Genomic DNA, 18450 nt, shown 5'->3' with positions numbered 1-18450 from the left:
TGATTCTCAAGCGTTAGGTGTCGGTCAATGGTAACTCCAAGAATTTTTAGGGTATCCGAAACTGGTAGACTTAGTTTGGGTGTGTTGAAGGTGGTAATTTTATTCTTATTGTATTGCGAGGTGAGTATTAGGCATTGGGTTTTTTCTGCATTTAGTTTCAGCTGGAATGCATCTGCCCATGAATTCATGATGTGTAGGCTTTGGTTGATTTCATTAGAGATTTCCTTTAGGTTTTGTTTGAATGGGATAAAGATCGTTATATCATCAGCGTATATGTAAGGGTTTAGATTCTGATTCGATAGTAGTTTGGCCAGTGGTGTCATCATTAGATTGAATATGGTCAGTGAGAGGGGGGATCCCTGTGGGACTCCGCATTCAGGTGTCCATGTGGCTGATGTAGTCGAATTTGATGTCACTTGATATGAGCGTTTACTTAGGAACTCCCTAAACCATTTGAGAACGTTGCCTCCGATTCCAAAGTATTCGAGGATGTGTAATAGAATTTCATGGTCAACCATGTCAAATGCGCTTGACATGTCGAATTGTAGCAGTAGTATATTGTTGCCGTTTGCTATCGGTTGTTTGAATCTGGTCATGAGCGTAACTAGTACGGTTTCTGTACTGTGATTAGAACGGAATCCTGACTGGGAATCGTGTAGTATTGAGAATTTGTTTAGATACTCCGTGATTTGTTTGGTCACCATTCCTTCTGTTATTTTGGTGATCAAGGGAATGGATGCTACTGGTCTGTAATTCGTTAGTTCGCTAGCTTTATTCCTCGTATCCTTGGGTATGGGGGTGAGTAAAATGTTACCCTTTTCCCTAGGGAAGAGTCCATTTTGTAGCATGAAGTTCACGTGGTTTGTTAAGTCTGTTATGAATTGTTTGGGGGCTGACTTCATGAGGTTGTTTGGGCATATATCTAGTTTGCAGTGAGATTTGGCAAATCTTTTAAGTGTTTGTGAGAGAAGATCTTCCGGTAGTATTGCGAATTCAGTCCAGATCCTATCTGCTGGGTAGACTCCAGAGTCCGGGTCTAGGTACTCCAGGAGTGTAATCGGTTGGACTGACAGGTATTTTGAGTCGCAGTTGTATGATTTTCTCCTTGAAGTATTTCGCCAAATCGTTGGCTCCTGGTGTGTCTGTGCTGTTATTGGTGACTGGGGTTGTGTCTAATAGTTTATTCACGAGTTGGAAGAGTTTGTGTGTGTCCTTGTAATTTGGTCCGATTTCAGTTTTGTAGTATTGTCTTTTGGTTTGTTTTATGGTATATTTATACTTCCTTCGGAGTTGTTTCCAGGCGTTGAGATTGGTATCGCCTTTCTTGGTTTTGAGTGTTTTCAGTTCTTCGTTGAACCATATCAAATAAAGTATATTCCATATCATCATGCTGATCAATCCATAGACTGGTGGGTTGTGTCCATCTACCAGCAGGTGGAGATAGAGAGCAATCCTTTTGCCTTTAAGGGCGTTTATTTCAACGTTTATATCAGCGTTTATTGCAGCTGCAGTTCGTTTATTGCAGTTTGTTACAGCTCGGAGCGAGAAGCAGGTAATTTTTTACCTTTTGTAGCGGGCAGGGGGTTCCCCGATCGGTCTCCACGTGGCTTATGGCGTCGGAGGGCAAGGGCGCGAAGAATCGCTCCCCGGACTGCGGGGATGCGGGGGTTTCAAAGCCTGAATCGCCATTTTTTGGGCGTCAGTTTGGAGTCCGGTCAGTGTCCCGGTTCTTCCTCCGGTGCGGCGTTTTTTTCCCGCCATAAGCGCCCATCCCCTGCTGCTCGCCCCCTCCATTTTGGCCGGCCACTCTGCTCGGACGGCTTCTTCTTGGGCTGCCCTCTAGGTGGGAGACGTTAATGCTATGGTCGCCCTTGATTCGGGCGACGGCAAGAAAGCAGCAAAAGTTAAGCACCATTCTTCCCATGCGGCTCCTCGGAGTTTTGCGCCGGACGCCATTTTGGATGCGCAGCATGTTTCTCCCACGCTCTTGCGAGCGCCGGTTGAGGGTGCGTCTAGGGCCGTGGCCCAGGCTGCAGAAGTGCACAGTCTGGGGGGTTTCTCCCCTGAGTTCATTTTGCTGCTGCATCAGGCTTTTCATATGCAAAAAGCTGCCCCTGCTCCCCTGTCTGATAAAGGGGTTGAGGCCTCCGGAAGCAAACGCCCTCGGGTGGATTTCCAGGCCCTAGAGGACTCGGTCTCCTCTGATGTAGATGAGGGCAGCCTATCTGAGTTCTCCCAACGGTCCTTTGGGGATTCCTTGGAGGAGACGGATTCCCGCTCGGATGGTGCGGATGACCCCTCTGCAGCGCGGATCTTTCGCTCAGAGGATTTGCCCAACCTGTTAGTGCAGGCCATGAGCATTTTGAAGATTTCCTCTCCGGAGGACGTCTCTCCCTCAGCCTCTGCTGGCTCTGCCTTTATGCTGGGGACGAAGCGCCCACCTAGAACCTTCCATGTGCATGAAGCCATGCACACCTTGATTTCAGCTCAATGGGATTTCCCAGAAGCAAGCCTTAAAGTGGCTAGGGCTATGTCCCGCCTCTATCCTCTGCCTGAAGGTGAACGGGAGGCCTTTCTTTGGCCTACCGTGGATTCTTTAATCACTGCGGTGACTAAGAAAATGGCGTTGCCGGTGGAAGGTGGCACGGCCCTAAAGGACACCCAAGACAGAAGATTGGAGGCGGCTTTAAAGTCGTCCTTCGAGGCGGCTGCTTTAAGTTTGCAGGCCTCAGTTTGCGGCTCCTATGTGGCCAGGGCGTGCCTGACGATTGTGCAGTGGGCTTCCCCCTCGGATCCTTCCTTGAGGGCTGATTGGCCGGCCCTGGAATCGGGCTTGGCCTACTTGGCAGACTTGCTGTATGATGTCTTGAGAGCCTCGGCTAAAGGTATGGCTCAGACAGTCTCTGCATGGCGCTGGCTTTGGCTGAAGCATTGGTCTGCTGATCACGCCTCTTAAGTCTCGCCTGGCTAAGTTGCCTTTTAAAGGCAAGCTGCTCTTTGGGGTCGAGCTGGACAAGATTGTGACCGATCTCGGCACGTCTAAGGGCAAGAGGTTACCGGAGGTCAGGGCTCGGGCCAGTGGTGCCCGCCCCGGTTCCTCCAAAGGACGGTTTCAGGAAGCCCGTCGGTATCGCCTGGGCAAGTCGGGCTCCTCTGCCCCCTCTTCCTTCAAAAGGAACTTCTCCCCCAAGCAGCATTCCTTTCGCAGAGACCGCCGTCCAGGAGGTGCGTCCTCCGGTCCTCCCCCAGGGTCTCGTACCCAATGACGGGGCCCTGGTCCATGGCTCAGAGCAGATTGGAGGACGCCTATCTTCGTTTCTGGGCGAGTGGACCAGGGTAACTTCAGACACTTGGGTGCTGGAAGTCATCAGAGACGGCTACAAGCTAGAGTTCTGCCGACCCTTAAGAGACTGGTTTGTGCACTCTCCCTGCAAGTCTCCGGTCAAAGCTGTGGCAGTGCAGCAGACTTTGGACAATCTGATCTGCCTGGGTGCGGTTGTTCCGGTGCCAGAAGATCAGCTTGGCAAGGGATGTTACTCCATTTACTTTGTGGTACCAAAGAAAGGAGGTTCTGTATGGCCTTTCCTCGACCTCAAAGGGGTCAATCGGGCCTTGAAAGTTCGACACTTCCGAATGGAGACTCTCCGCTCTGTTATAGCGGCAGTGAAGGCAGGGGAGTTCCTGGCATCCTTGGACATCAAGGAAGCTTACTTGCATATTCCCATCTGGCCTCCTCATCAATGCTTTCTGCGTTTTGCAGTCCTGGGCCGACACTTCCAGTTCAGAGCCCTCCCGTTCGGGTTGGCCACTGCTCCGCAGACCTACTCCAAAGTAATGGTGGTCATTGCGGCCTTCCTACGCAAGGAAGGAGTACAAGTCCATCCTTATCTGGACGACTGGTTGATCCGAGCCCCCTCTTATGCAGAGTGCGGCAGAGCTTCAGACCGGGTGATTGTTCTTTTGAGCTCCCTGGGGTGGATCATCAACTGGGAGAAAAGCCAGCTGCGCCCGACTCAGTCCCTGGAGTATCTGGGAGTTCGTTTTGACACCCAAGTGGGCAGAGTGTTCCTGCCATACAATTGGATTGTCAAGCTTCAGGCTCAGGTGGACAAGTTCCTAGTAGCCTCTCCTCTTCGGGCTTGGGACTATGTGCAGCTGTTGAGCTCTATGACGGCCACGATGGAAGTAGTGCCCTGGGCCAGGGCCCATATGAGACCTCTACAGCACTCTCTGCTGCAGCGATGGACTCCAGTGTCGGAGGATTACGCTGTGCGCCTTCCCTTGGATCCGGCGGTGCGCAAGGCGCTGAGCTGATGGCTGAGGCCAGACAAGCTGTCCGCAGGAATGCCTCTTTTGACCCCGGAGTGGGTTGTCGTTACGACGGACGCCTCTTTGACGGGCTGGGGAGCCCACTGTTTGGGAAGGACAGCGCAGGGGCTCTGGTCTCCTGCAGAGGCAAAGTGGTCTATCAACCTCCTGGAACTCAGAGCCATTCAGTTGGCGCTTTTGGAGTTTCTCCCGATACTGGCGGTGAAGCCAGTACGGGTCCTGTCGGACAATGCCACGGCTGTGGCCTATGTTAATCGCCAGGGAGGTACCAAGAGCGCCCCTCTAGCCAAGGAGGCCATGAATCTATGCCAGTGGGCGGAAGCGAACCTGGAACAGCTGTCGGCGGCCCACATTGCGGGAGTCATGAATGTCAAGGCGGACTTTCTCAGTCGCCATACCTTGGATCCCGGAGAGTGGCAGCTATCTGCTCAGGCGTTCTTGGACATCACGAAGCGCTGGGGCCAGCCGAGCCTAGATCTGATGGCGTCATCGGCCAATTGCCAAGTGCCGCGCTTTTTCAGCAGAGGACGGGACCCTCGATCTCTGGGAGTAGATGCTCTTCTCCAACAGTGGCCGACACAGGAGCTTCTCTATGTGTTCCCGCCCTGGCCCATGTTGGGCAGGGTGCTAGACTGGGTAGCAAAGCATCCGGGCCGGATAATCCTGGTGGGTCCGGACTGGCCCAGACGTCCCTGGTATGCGGACTTGATCAGGCTCTCAGTGGATGGCCCTCTGCGGCTGCCAGTGGAGCGGGGCCTGTTGCATCAGGGTCCCGTGGTGATGGAGGATCCCTCCCCCTTTGGTCTTACGGCCTGGCTATTGAGCGGCAGCGTCTGAGGAAGAAGGGCTTCTCAGACAAGGTCATCGCCACTATGCTGAGAGCGAGGAAGCGCTCTACTTCTACTGCTTACGCCAGGGTTTGGCGTACCTTTGCATCATGGTGTGAGGCAGGCTCTCTTTCTCCCTTCACTGCTCCAATTTCTTCAGTGTTGGCGTTCCGGCAAGAAGGTCTGGAGAAAGGCCTTTCGCTTAGTTCCCTTAAAGTCCAGGTAGCGGCTCTGGCTTGCTTCAGGGGTCGCCTGAAGGGTGCTTCCCTGGCCTCGCAGCCAGATGTGGTGCGCTTTCTCAAGGGAGTTAATCACCTACGCCCTCCTCTGCACTCGGTGGTGCCTGCATGGAATCTCAATCTAGTGCTAAGAGCCTTGCAGAAGCCGCCTTTTGAAACCTTGTCGAGGGCATCTCTGAAAGACCTGACGTTGAAAGCAGTCTTTTGGTGGCTATCACTTCAGCCAGACGAGTTTCCGAGCTCCAGGTGCTATCATGTCGAGAGCCCTTCCTGCAGTTCACTGAGGCAGTTGTGTCTATTCGCACGGTGCCTTCCTTCCTGCCCAAGATTGTTTCTCGTTTCCATGTGAATCAGCAGCTCTGTCTACCTTCCTTTCGTAGGGAGGACTATCCAGAGGAGTACTCTGCTCTCAAATATCTAGATGTGAGACGAGTCATCATCAGATTCCTTGAAGTGACCAATGATTTCCGGAAGTCGGATCATCTGTTTGTGCTGTTCACAGGTCCTCGTAAGGGTCTGCAGGCATCCAAGCCTACGGTGGCACGATGGGTCAAGGAAACCATTGCAGCGGCTTATGTGGCCGCGGGGAAGGTGCCGCCTATCCAGCTGAAGGCTCACTCCACTAGAGCACAGGCGGCCTCGATGGCAGAGGCCGGGTCCGTCTCCTTGGAGGAGATTTGTAAGGCAGCAACTTGGGCATTGGCTCATACCTTCTCCAGTCATTACCGCTTGACTGTGGCTGCTCGGGCGGAGGCCCAGTTTGGAGCTTCAGTGTTGCGGTCAGAGATTTCTATGTCCCGCCCTGGGTGAGTACTGCTTCGGTACATCCCACCAGTCTATGGATTGATCAGCATGATGATATGGAAGGTAAAATTATGTATCATACCTGATAATTTTCTTTCCATTAATCATAGCTGATCAATCCATAGCCCCTCCCAGATATCTGTATTGTTTATATTCTGGTTGCATTTCAGGTTCAAGTTTAGTCTTCAGTTCGTCTTCGTGTTCAAGTTTTTTCGATTGAATTCTTCTGGAGTTGAGACGATTTTGTGTTACAGTGAGCTGCTGCATTCCTCTCCCCTCCGTTTTACGGGGCTGGATTGAGACCTAAATTCTGCCGGCGCTCCCTCCCGCTTCGTGCGGCAGTAGGGCAGCCTTATATCCCTCCCGCTTTGGCGGTGTTAGGGTCAGCCAGCTCCTCCCGCGGTTGCGGTCGCAGGATAAGCCAGATCCCGCCGCATCGGCGGGTGTGGTGTCCCTCCCCTGCTCTGCGGGGATGAGCTGGACGGATTCCCCTCCCCCACTTGTGAGGGGATGAGCTGGGTTGATTCCCCTCCCCCGTTTCGGCGGTGGTGAGCTGGGCAGAGTGTCCCTTTGTGGGTGTAATTCTCTAAGTGCTGAGTCCTGCGGATGGCGCTTTGATATCGACATACCGAGGAGTTTCCGGCAGCACATGACCACATATAGGGAGGCAAAAGGATTGCTCTCTATCTCCACCTTCTGGTAGATGGACACAACCCACCAGTCTATGGATTGATCAGCTATGATTAATGGAAAGAAAATTATCAGGTATGATACATAATTTTACCTTAAAGCAGAGGTTCTCTACCCCATCCTTGAGACACACCTAACCAGTTAGGTTTTCAGGATATCCATAATGAATATGCACAAGAGAGATTTGCATGCATTACTTCCATTGCTTTGCAAATTTCTTGTGTATATTCATTGTGGATATCCTGAAAACCTGACTTGTATAGATATGCCTTGAGGACTGGGTTGAGAACCCCTATGTTAAAGATTTAACACTTTATTGGGATTGTATGTTTTTCAGTTCTGTACTGTACAGTTCTTTGCTCACTATTCTCTTTTTATTTGCTGCTTTGCTCACTATTCTCTTTTTATTTGCTCATTACCATGTACTAGATTGGTAAGTATCTATACTTGCTGTTCAGCTATTTGTTGTGCGATTATTTTGATCCTGAGTAAAAACAGTTAAACCATAAAGATTTAACACTTTTACATTTGTAAAATTGTGCCTGTTTTCATGTGGATCTGACCATAAAACTGGGAAAAAAAATCTTCTGGTTGTGTATTCTAATGGTAAACAAGTACAATGTTACTTGTTTACCTTAAATGTGACGGTCATACCACAAAAGCATTTTGCAAGTTTTTCTGTTAGTTTGTCCTCTAACCTTTTTGAAAACACTCGCAAGATGTGAAGAAATGTCATCTCTAACTGCATTGCCAATAATATACTTGCCAATGTTAATTGGTGGCTAATTGAGATATGATGTCACCTTAAGCAGAACCAGTAGCCAACTGGAATGTATAAATAAGCATAAAAATTTTTAATGAGTTTTTTTTCTCTGTTTGGAGGTTAGGTGTGACACAAGAGTGTTTTGAGTTTTGAATTGAGGAAGATTGCTTGAATATTAAAGTATAATTGTGGAAGTAAAAAAAAATTGCAATACCTGATTGAAAGTGTTTCCACCTGTATATTAATAATTTAAAATTACTTATTTTTGTATAGCTACATAGCTCAGTACTAAAAAAAAAAAAAAAGCAACATATTGTAAATAAGACATTTGTAATGTATTAATATTAATTTTGTATGCTAATTTTATCCTCTGAAATGTTTCAGTAAGTGTTTTGGTGTGTGTGCTTTGCTACAGTGGTAAAGGGAGCCCTGCCTTCAGTCCATCCCATCCCTTATTGCCTTTAAGGCAGAAGCAGCAAAAATCTCTTCAGGAAGAGGATAATCCCGGTAAGCAAGGTTTTTTTTATTTTTTAAGTTTCCACTTTTTAAAGATTTTATAGTATATAAGAAGTTACTGAAAAGGATGAGATGTTTTCTTTCTCCCAGATGTCTATCATCAGAAGACTTTATATCAATCATGGCTCCTTTTAGTCTGGGCATTTCTAACCTATCACTGTCCCCCAGAGGGGTTCACCGTGGTTTACAAAATATATACATCATTAAAATGTCTCACTAATATGAAGATCTCCTAGCAATCTAAACTAAGTCCAGTTCACTCCACAACAATATCTCCTAAGATTAACCAATGAATAGAATCCAGTTCATCACCAGAATATAAACAGTTCTTACTAGTACAAAATCCCCTAACAAACCAAATGGCAGAAGTAAGAAAAATAAAATAGAGCAACTTTTAAAACTAGAATGGGGGAGAAAACCGACAATCTCCCAGGAACGCATGGTTCGGTGTGGAGTATCCTTGAAGGATACTATTGAAACAGGACATTTAGGGAATCCCAGTAGAGAGATTTCAACAATGGTGAAAATAAGCCAGGTGTGCTTAATGAGAGAGCTGGATAAAGGATGCACATTATCCCCGTCAACTTCTAAGCAGCTTGTAGATCCAAGGAAAAAACACAATTTGAAGTGCCTGTATACAAATGCTAGAAGCCTAAAAAATAAGATGGGAGAGTTAGAGTATATAGCACTAAATGATGAAGTAGATATAATATAACAAAAGAGAGGGAACGAAGTACAAACTAAAGTCCAAACAAAAAAAACAGCACCACAGGCCTTTAAAAATGGAACACAGTTCTTTAATGAATGAGCCTTGACAAAAAGACCCGACACGGGCCGTGTTTCAGACTAGCACCTGCGTCAGGGGTCACAGTGATGACGTGGAAAACTTGGGGAATAACTCGAATATATTCCTCTACAATATATTATTCCTTACCCCACGTCTCATATAGTAAAAGCTACAAAGCAACAAGGCCCTTTCACTTTCTGTATCCAAACGGATGGAAAAAACACAAAGCAACAAGGCACTTTCACTTTACAAAGCTTTGTAGCTTTTACTATATGAAACATGGGGTAAGGAATAATATATTGTAGAGGAATATATTCGAGTTATTCCCCAAGTTTCCACGTCTTCACTGTGACCCCTGACGCAGGTGCTAGTCACCGAAACATGGCCCGTGTCAGGTCTTTTTGTCAAGGCTCATTCATTAAAGAACTGTGTTCCATTTTTAAAGGCCCGTTGTGCTGTTTTTTTTGTTTGAAGTAGATATAATAGGCATCTCACAGACTTGGTGGAAAGAGAACACAGTGTTCCACTGATTGTCATTAGTTTACAAATAGTATTGCAGCGATAGAGAGGATCAAACTGGAAGGGGTGTGGGTTGTGCTAAATGTTAAAGAGGGAATCGAGTCAAGTAAAATAAACATTCCACATGAAACAGTAGTGTGGAATCATGGATAGAAATTCCATGTGTGAAGAGAAGGAGTATTAATGTAGGGCTGTACTACTGAACGAACAGTCAGATGAAGAAATGTTTATAGAGATTAGGAAAGCTGGCAAATTGGGCAACACTATGATAATGGGTGATTTCAATTACCCCAATATTGACTGGATAAATGTTACATCAGGGAGTGCCAGGGAGATAACATTTTCTAGATGTAATAAACAACTGCTTCTTGGAGCAACTGGTCCAGGAACTGATGAGAGGAGGAGCCATTTTGGATCTTGTCCTTGGTGGCGTGCAGGGCATTGTGTGAGAGGTCCCCTGGGAAACAGTGATCATAACATCTACACGTTTGAACTACTATCTGGGATGAACCCGCAAAGGAAATCTACTGTAGCTACATTTAATTTTGAAAAGGGCAACTATAATAAGATGAGAAAAATAGTTAAAAAGAAGCTAAAAAGAACAGCTGCTAAGGTTAGGACACTAACCAGCTTATTTTCGAAAGAGAAAGACGCCGATATTTCGACTCAAATCGGGAGATGGGCACCTTTCTGTCATGGGCGCCCAAATCGGTATAATCGAAAGCTGATTTTGGGCGCCTCCAACTGCAGTCTGTCGCGGGAACGAACAAAGTTGACAGGGCGTGTCGGAAATGTGGTGAAGGCAGGACTGGGGTGTGTTTATCGGCCGAGGAGAGATGGCCGCCCTCGGCCAATAATGGAAAAAAGAAGGGTGGCAGTAACGAGAATTTGGGCTGCTTTTTTTGGACCCTTTTTTCACGAAAAAGTCCCCAAAAAGTGCCCCAATTGCCCAGATGACCACCAGAGGGAATCGGGGATGACCTCCTCTGACTCCCCCAGTGGTCACTAACCCCCTCCCACCAAAAAAAAAAAAAAATAACTTTAAAAACTCTTTTTTGCCAGCCTGTATGCCAGCCTCAAAATGTCATACCCAGCTCCATCACAGCAGTATGCAGGTCCTTGGAGCAGTTGTTAGTGGGTGCAGTGGATTTCAGGCAGGTGGACCCAGGCCCACCCCCCCCCCTACCTGTTACACTTGTGCTGGTAAATGGGAGCCCTCCAAACCGCCCCCAAAACCCACTGTACCCACATCTAGGTGCCCCCCTTCAGCCATAAGTGCTATGGTAATGGTGTAGAGTTGTGGGAAGTGGGTTTTGGGGGGGGGGGGATTTGGGGGCTCAGCACCCAAGGTAAGGGAGCTATGGACTTGGGAGGTATTTTAATTTTTTTAAAACTTTTTACAAGTGCCTCCTAGGGTGCCCGGTTGGTGTCCTGGCATGCCTGCCTTTCAGGAGTGATTCCAAGTCATGCTCCAAGAAGAGTTGGGGCACATCCTGGATTGGCTTGATACTGAGGTACCAAGGGCATCTGCATATACTAGGGTACCTCTCCAACCCCTCTTGGAGACCCATGCCCCCTCTATTGCCCATTTGTCAATGCTGGTGCCTCTCCAGGCCTTGGAGCCAGCACTGTCCAATGCAGTGTTTCTTTACAGCCCATTGGAGGAGGAAGTGGCCCCAGAGTCCAGGAGAGAACAGCACCTCGGCGTTCTCACCCATAGCCTGGTCATTCATCCAGTAGATCAAGGTAAGCACAGCCTCAGACTTCCCATGAGGAATATTTTGCTGAGTCTGAATTGGATCGGACCTGGCCATCTGAAGTTGAGCCAGGGGACCTCTCAGAGGAAAGATCCCTTAGTCCACCTTCAGAGTGCTCCCCACCACAGGAAAGGAGGAAATCTTCCCCAGAAGAACTCTCCTTTGTAGGGTTTTTTTTTGAGGGAACTGGCAGAGGCCAGGTTCAAGATGTTGGACATCCTTGACTATGACTCGCCTCCTAAGGAAACTGTGACAGTGCCTGTTCACAACATCCTTAAAGATGCACAGATGAAGAATTGGGAGACCCCACTCTGTGTGCAGGTTGTTCCTAAGAAGGCGGACTCCATGCATAGAGTCCATAAGACGGTCATATTCAAGAAGCTTCAGCTTCTGCACCATTCCATGGTGGTTGAATCTGCTCTCAGAGCCAGAAGCTCAAGGACCCATGCCTCGGTTTCCCTAGGCAGGGTTGCTCGCACTTCGGAGTCTTTTGGAAAGAAAGATTTTCAGGGCTCCAGTGCTCATTTCCCTCATCCAGTCCTACCAGCTCTACACAAGTATTTACTTGAAGACTTTGGTAAGCAGTGTGCTCGAGTTTGTGGGCACTCTCCCACCAGAGCAGGTCTTACACCTTCCCTAGGTAGCAACTAAGCAGAAGGAGTATAGAAAATACCTGGCTAGGGCCATCTTTGTTTTTTTTTTTTTAATATTTTTTTTTGTGTCCAGACTTTTTGCTGTAGGTATTCACATTGGTTGCATGTATCAGTCCTTGAACCAGTAGTTAGGGAAAATTGGTGGATGTCCCTTGCTGAGGGGATAATTTTGTGGACAAGGTGGAAGAGGTGGCAGACTTCATAAAGAAAAGAAGGGATATAGGGGGGTGTGTCAAGATGGCTGCGAAGTAAGATGCTTTGAGGAGAGTCTTCAAAGCTGGGAGATTTAAATACTTTTTTCCTAAAAGTTTTATGCCGCATACGAAACGCAAGGGGATGGTGAGACAGGTGCCCCCGCCCTCCTCAACTTCTATTCACCAGACCAGTTAAAATCATTTCTAGATATGAAGCAAGTGTAATAACAGCTTTAAATTTAATAAGGAGGTTGACGCAGCCTAAGGAAACTGTGACAGTGCCTGTTCACAACATCCTTAAAGATGCACAGATGAAGAATTGGGAGACCCCACTCTGTGTGCAGGTTGTTCCTAAGAAGGCGGACTCCATGCATAGAGTCCATAAGACGGTCATATTCAAGAAGCTTCAGCTTCTGCACCATTCCATGGTGGTTGAATCTGCTCTCAGAGCCAGAAGCTCAAGGACCCATGCCTCGGTTCCCCTAGGCAGGGTTGCTCGCACTTCGGAGTCTTTTGGAAAGAAAGATTTTCCTCCATACCTGGCTTCGGCAGCTGCCCTGGAAACGATTCAGCCTGTAGCCGGAAGTGCTCCAGACACGTCGCAGAGCGAGGGACTAGATCTGTTGCGAGAGAAGCCGAGGACCAAGACTAAGCTCTCGGAGAAAGAAACGGAGGTTAATCTGGAAAAGATCTGGTGGATGTTGACTGAAATGAATTCAACTTTACAAAATTCGTCAGGTGATGTTCTAGCTCTCAATGTAAAATTTTAAGATTTGAAAACCACCATAGAATCAGTCAAGCAAGAATTAGCAATTAAAGTTACGAATTTACAAGAAAATGTTGAAAAACTTCAAGACTTTAAACATATGGTGGTTAAAGATAATACCAAGATACGTCGCAGAATAGAACAGATTGAAAATTATAACAGGAGATTGAACCTGAGAATTCTCAATTTTCCTAAATCTCCAGGGAATTCCCCTTTGGATTTATTTAAAAGATACCTAAATGAAAACCTGAAAATACCTCTAGATGTTATTTCTCCGATTGATAAAATATATTATATTCAAAATCCCAATAGAGAACAAGGAAAAAAAAAAGAGAGAAGCAGAAAATTCCAACGTAGATCTGGATAATTTAACAGCTCTTTTGGAACAAACTTTGGATACAACAACTGAAAGAACTACACTACTAGTGTCATTCGTATTTGAACAGGATTTTAATCATGTAATGAAACTGTACTTCAAGAATATTAATTCCCTCTTTGGAGGAGAAAAAGTATGGATATATCCAAATGTCACAAAACAAACACAACAGAAAAGTAAAGCTGTTTTAGCTTTGAAAAAAAGGGCAAATGAAATAGAAGGAACTTTTTTCCTAGCATATCCTTGTAAATGCATTGTTAAATTAGGTGATACTAAATATGTCTTCTATTCACCAGACCAGTTAAAATCATTTCTAGATATGAAGCAAGTGTAATAACAGCTTTAAATTTAATAAGGAGGTTGACGCAGCCTAATGTCTTTTATAGTAATTTTATGTTTAAGTAATCTTCTCTATTCAGACTCCCCCTATTATTAAGTGGTCTGAGAAAGCGTAACAATTTATTTTGAAATTTTATAATGGCTAAAATTTATTAATATTATTACTAATATTTTTTTTTTTTGGGGGGGGGGAGGGTTGCCTTATAATGGGAATCATATTTGATTGTACTTAATTTTAGCTAAAAGTTAAAGTGTTGTTGGCTGTATTTCCAGATAACGATTAATCTTGTCAAAAATTTGAAAAATAAATAACAAAAAAAGAAAAGAAGGGATATCAAGTTCCTGTCTTGGTCCACTGCTTGGAGTTTTTCGAATGGGGGTCAAAAGAGTACTTACTACTCTCAAAGGCATAGGTTCACTTCTTTGTTCTATCCTTAGCAATGGGGCTTCCGAATCCACTGCCTCGGCAGCAGTGGATTTGGAAGCCCCAGCTAACTCCCCAGTCTAAGCAGGGGATGAACTTTTGACTGGCTGTAGCAGAGCGTAGCTGAAGTAAAAGCATCTGTCCCAGAAGACCCAGTAGTGGGAAGGATGAATTTGTTTTCAGGAGGAGTGTCCACTTTTAACCTTAGACTGGTGGATTCTAGTCCAGGTGGGCTACATTCTCATTTGCATCAACTTCCTCCAAATTGCCACCAAGAGTATCAAAATTCTGCTCACAGAGGAACTCTTCTTCCTTCTAAAGGCCCATTCAGTCAAACCCATTTTCAACCAGGGGAAGAAGGGAAGGATTCAATTCCAGGTACTTTCTTGTGCCCAAAGGTCTGAGGGATTTTGTCCTGGACAAATATTGGAAAAGTTCAGGATGATTCCCCTGGGCACCGTTCTTCCCTTGATTCAGGAAAATGATTGGCTATGCTTTCTGGACTTAAAGGATGCTTATACGCACATCTATATACATCCTACACAGGAAGCTTCTCAGATTTTGGGTGGGGAAACACCACTATCAGTATTGTGTTTTGCCATTTGGCCTCATGTCCGCTTAATGCCCAGCCAGTGTCACAGCGTCGCTACCCAGCCTGGGAATTTATATGTTTCTCTATCTGGACGATGGCTATTCAAGAATATATCAAAGGAAGGTGCTCAAAGATCCATAAAGAGAACTATTCAGGTGCTGGAGGTACTAGGGTTCGTTGTCAACCACCTCAGGTCCCATCTACTCCCAGTACACCAATTGGAGTACATTGGAGCCCTGCTAAACATGGTTCAAGCTCAAGTCTACTTGCCTTAGGTTTAAGCAGATGCTCTCATTAGCATCACCATTCAGGTTCAGCGCAACCAGCAGATTACAGTTTGTCAGGTGTTGAGATTGTTTAGCCACATGGCCTCCCACACTGTGCGACATATCCATAGCTTGCTCCCATTTGTGAGGCACCCAATGGTCCATTGCTTCCTGGTGGTGTCAGGCCATGGGGAACCTTGCGAATGTCATCTCAGTCACTCCAGAGTTGGTTCAGTCGCTTCTCTGGTGGACAGTTCAAACCAATTTGACCTGGACTGCCATTTCAAATTCCTCCTTCCCAGAAGGGTCTTACCACAGATGCATCCAATCTGGGATGGGAGAACTCATGTAGAAGGGCTTCACGCCCAGGGACACTGGTCCATTCAGGAGACCAAGTTTCACTTTGATCTCTTGGAGCTCCAGGTAATCTGGAATGCTCTAGATGCTTTGAGTGATTGAATGAGAGCAGTTTAGTTAGACAGTCAGGTTGCCATGTACTATGTCAACAAACAGGAGAGTATGGTATCCTACTACCCGTTGTGTCAGGAGGCAGTCAGGATGTGGCAGTGGTCCACCAGCTATGGCATGATACACTGAACCACATACCTTGTGGGGAAAGACAACATGATACACTGAACCACATACCTTGTGGGGAAAGACAACAGCCTGGTGGACAGATTGAGCACAGTGATGCAACCGCACAAGTGCTCCCTATCTGGGCATTGCCTGCAAGGTCATCTGAGAGTGGGGCAACTCCCCAGTGGATCTTTTTACCACTCATCTCAATAGCACTCAGTACTGCTCCAGGCTCAGATCACATGGCAGGCTAGCATCGGATGCCTTCCTTCTCGATTTGGGGGAAAGGTCTTCTGTATGTGTATTCTCCAATCCCTCTACTAGGGAAAACTGCTGAAACTCAAGCATGACTGGGGAACCATGTTTCTCATCACTCCTTTCTGGCTGATGCAGATCCGTTTCCTTTTTCTGGAGTTGTCTTCTGAAGAACCTTGGAGATTGGATTGTTTTCCTACCTTCATAATGCAGAACGAGGGATCTCTTCTGCTTCCCAACCTCTAGTCCCTGGCCCTCACGGCTTGAATGTTGAAAGCGTAGAATTTGCATCCCTTCAACTGGCTGAGGGTGTCTCCGGACTCCTGCTGACTTCCAGGAAAGATTTTACTAAATGGAGAGGTTTGCCATCAGTTCTACACAAAAACTGCTTGACTACCTTCTACACCTCTCTGAGTTTGGTTTTAAAAAACAACAGGTTCATTTCATGCAATTAGTGCTTTTCATCATCGTGTAGAAGGTAAGCCCATCTCTGTACAGCCTCTATATGAGAGGTTTGCTGTTGACAAAGTGTGCCCCCCCACCCCCGGTCAAACCTACCACTATGTCATGGGACCTCAAAATCATCCTCACCCAGCTGATGAAAGATCTTTTTGAGCCACTTGATTCCTGTCATCTGAAGTCTTGTTTATGGTGACAGTCATTTCACTCAGAGTCAGTGAACTGCAGGCTGTACCAGATGATTTACCTTACACGAAGTTTCACCTTAACAGTGTAGTTCTCTGCAAGCATCCTAAGTTCCTTACTAAAGTGGTGCCAGAGTTCCATCTTTTAATCAGTCAATCATCCATCCATCCTTCATTTTCTCAAACCCTTATGCCCATCTTGGCGAAAGCGTACTTCACACCTTGGACTGCAGGCAAACCTTTGCTTTTTATTTAGAGTGGACTGAAGTCCATAGACAGTGCACTTAACGTTTTATTTGTTTTGACCCAAACAGGATGGGGATAGCCATTAGTAAACATACTTTCCAATTGGCTAGCAGACTGCATCTCTCTCACTTATTCACGGGCTGGACTGACTTTGGAGGGTCATGTCGTTGCTCACAATGGCAGAGCTATGGCTTCTTTGGTAGCCCACTTGAGATTGGCTTCCATTGAAGAGATTTGTAGAGCTGCATTATGGTCTTCAATCCACACATTTACATCTCATTACTGCCTTAAGCAGAATACTCCATGCAATGGCCGGTTTGGTCAGACAGCAGAATTTGTTTGGAGTCTAGAATTCATTCTTTTCTTTTCTGTTCCAGGCTGCACTTTCACAACAGGCCTGTTTAATTTGTTAGCATTATTGGTTCTGCTTAGCCTTGCCGTTGCAAGTCCCTGTTGATTGTTTTTTGGTGAATCTGGTAGCTAGGGATTCCCATATGTTGAGTATACTATGTCCTGCGTGTCCACAGAGAAAGCGAAGTTACTCACCTGTAGCAGATATTCTCCATGGACAGCAGGACAAGAATTTTCATATACCCATCCTCCCTCCTATCCTTGGAGTTGCATTCTTTATGTTTTGTATCCAACTGCGGATACCGAGCAACTTGGGCAGGCGGGAACGCACTCACATATGTGCGGTGGGGGCTTACCAAAGGCTTCTAGGAGTTACAGAACACTGGGCAGTTTCCATACTGGGGCTCTGTTGGTGAAATCATCCACAAGGAAGAATACTTCTTCTGTCCTCTGAGAACACCTTCTGCAGGTGAGTAACTTCGATTTTATATCTTACCTTGAATGATACTAGAGAGACTGGTTCAAAATATCAGATAAATATATGTACAATTTTTAAAGATTTATATTTACATTGTAGTGAGGAAGGGATATTGTATTTTGCTGAGACTTTTTTTTTAGTTGTAACTCAAGGTGAGTTATGTCAGGTACAGTAGGGTATTTTCCATTCCCTGGAGGGATTATTCAGAGTGTCTTTTATTAAGCAGCAGTAAGCCCAACGTGGGCTTACTGCTCGCTAAACTGGAAGTACCTCTGGGCTACTGCAGCCTCCCGGCGGTAGTTCCCTCCGGTGCTAAAAAAATATATAATTTTTGTAATGCCGGTGTTTACCCAGCAGTAATTAGCGTGGGAGCCCTTACCGTCACCTCAATGGGTGGCAGTAAGTGCTCCCCCCCCCTCCCGAAATGACCGTGCAACAAGTGCTTTAAAATAAAAAATAAAAACTTTTACCCGCTGTGGTAAAAGGGGGCCTCAGCATACGTCAAAAGCACGCATTGACACCAGCACAGGCCCCCTTTGCCACAGATTAGTAAAAGGACCCCTCTGTTTGTACGTGAGGCAGTGGAGGGTTAAATGACTCACCCAAGACCACAAAAAAAGTCACTGTAGGATTTGAAGCAGGCTTCCTTGTTTCTCCGTCCATAGCAATAACCATTAGGTTATTTCTCCATTCAAGTTTTTGAAGCTTACTACATCTTTTTTTTAAATTAATATTTTCTATGTATTAAAAATTATATACTGCTGATCCTACAGTATTCAGCAGATTACAATAAGCATATTTAAAAATAAATCACACAAAATAAAACATTTCAAAATTATAAAACATTAAAGTTTTGTCAGCTGAACAAACTATAACTTTTTCATTAGGCGTTTTCATTTTAATTGATTAAGAGGTCCTTTTACTAATCTGTGGTAAGCACTGGCGCACACTTACCACAGCTTGAAAGGGCTTACCGTGGGATACACTGAGGTGTCCTGTTGTAATTTTGCACTCTGCGTGAACACACCATGCACTAAAAAATATTCTTTGTTTTTTTTC

At 46.0% G+C, this 18450-nt stretch overlaps 1 protein-coding gene across 3 annotated transcripts in view; it reads left to right on the top strand.

The window, feature by feature from the left end:
* CAMSAP1 (calmodulin regulated spectrin associated protein 1) overlaps positions 1-18450 on the top strand; it is a 179866-nt gene that overhangs the window by 95329 nt on the left and 66087 nt on the right. For all 3 annotated transcript variants that reach the window (XM_030207609.1, XM_030207608.1, XM_030207610.1), the window contains one exon: positions 8068-8159. In XM_030207609.1, the coding sequence (XP_030063469.1) occupies positions 8068-8159 (92 nt within the window). The remainder of the gene's footprint in view (positions 1-8067; positions 8160-18450) is intronic.

The sequence above is a fragment of the Microcaecilia unicolor genome, chromosome 6 (assembly GCF_901765095.1).
Source record: "Microcaecilia unicolor chromosome 6, aMicUni1.1, whole genome shotgun sequence".
Classification (NCBI taxonomy): Eukaryota; Metazoa; Chordata; class Amphibia; order Gymnophiona; family Siphonopidae; genus Microcaecilia; species Microcaecilia unicolor.
This window is presented reverse-complemented; position numbering and strand designations above follow the sequence as displayed.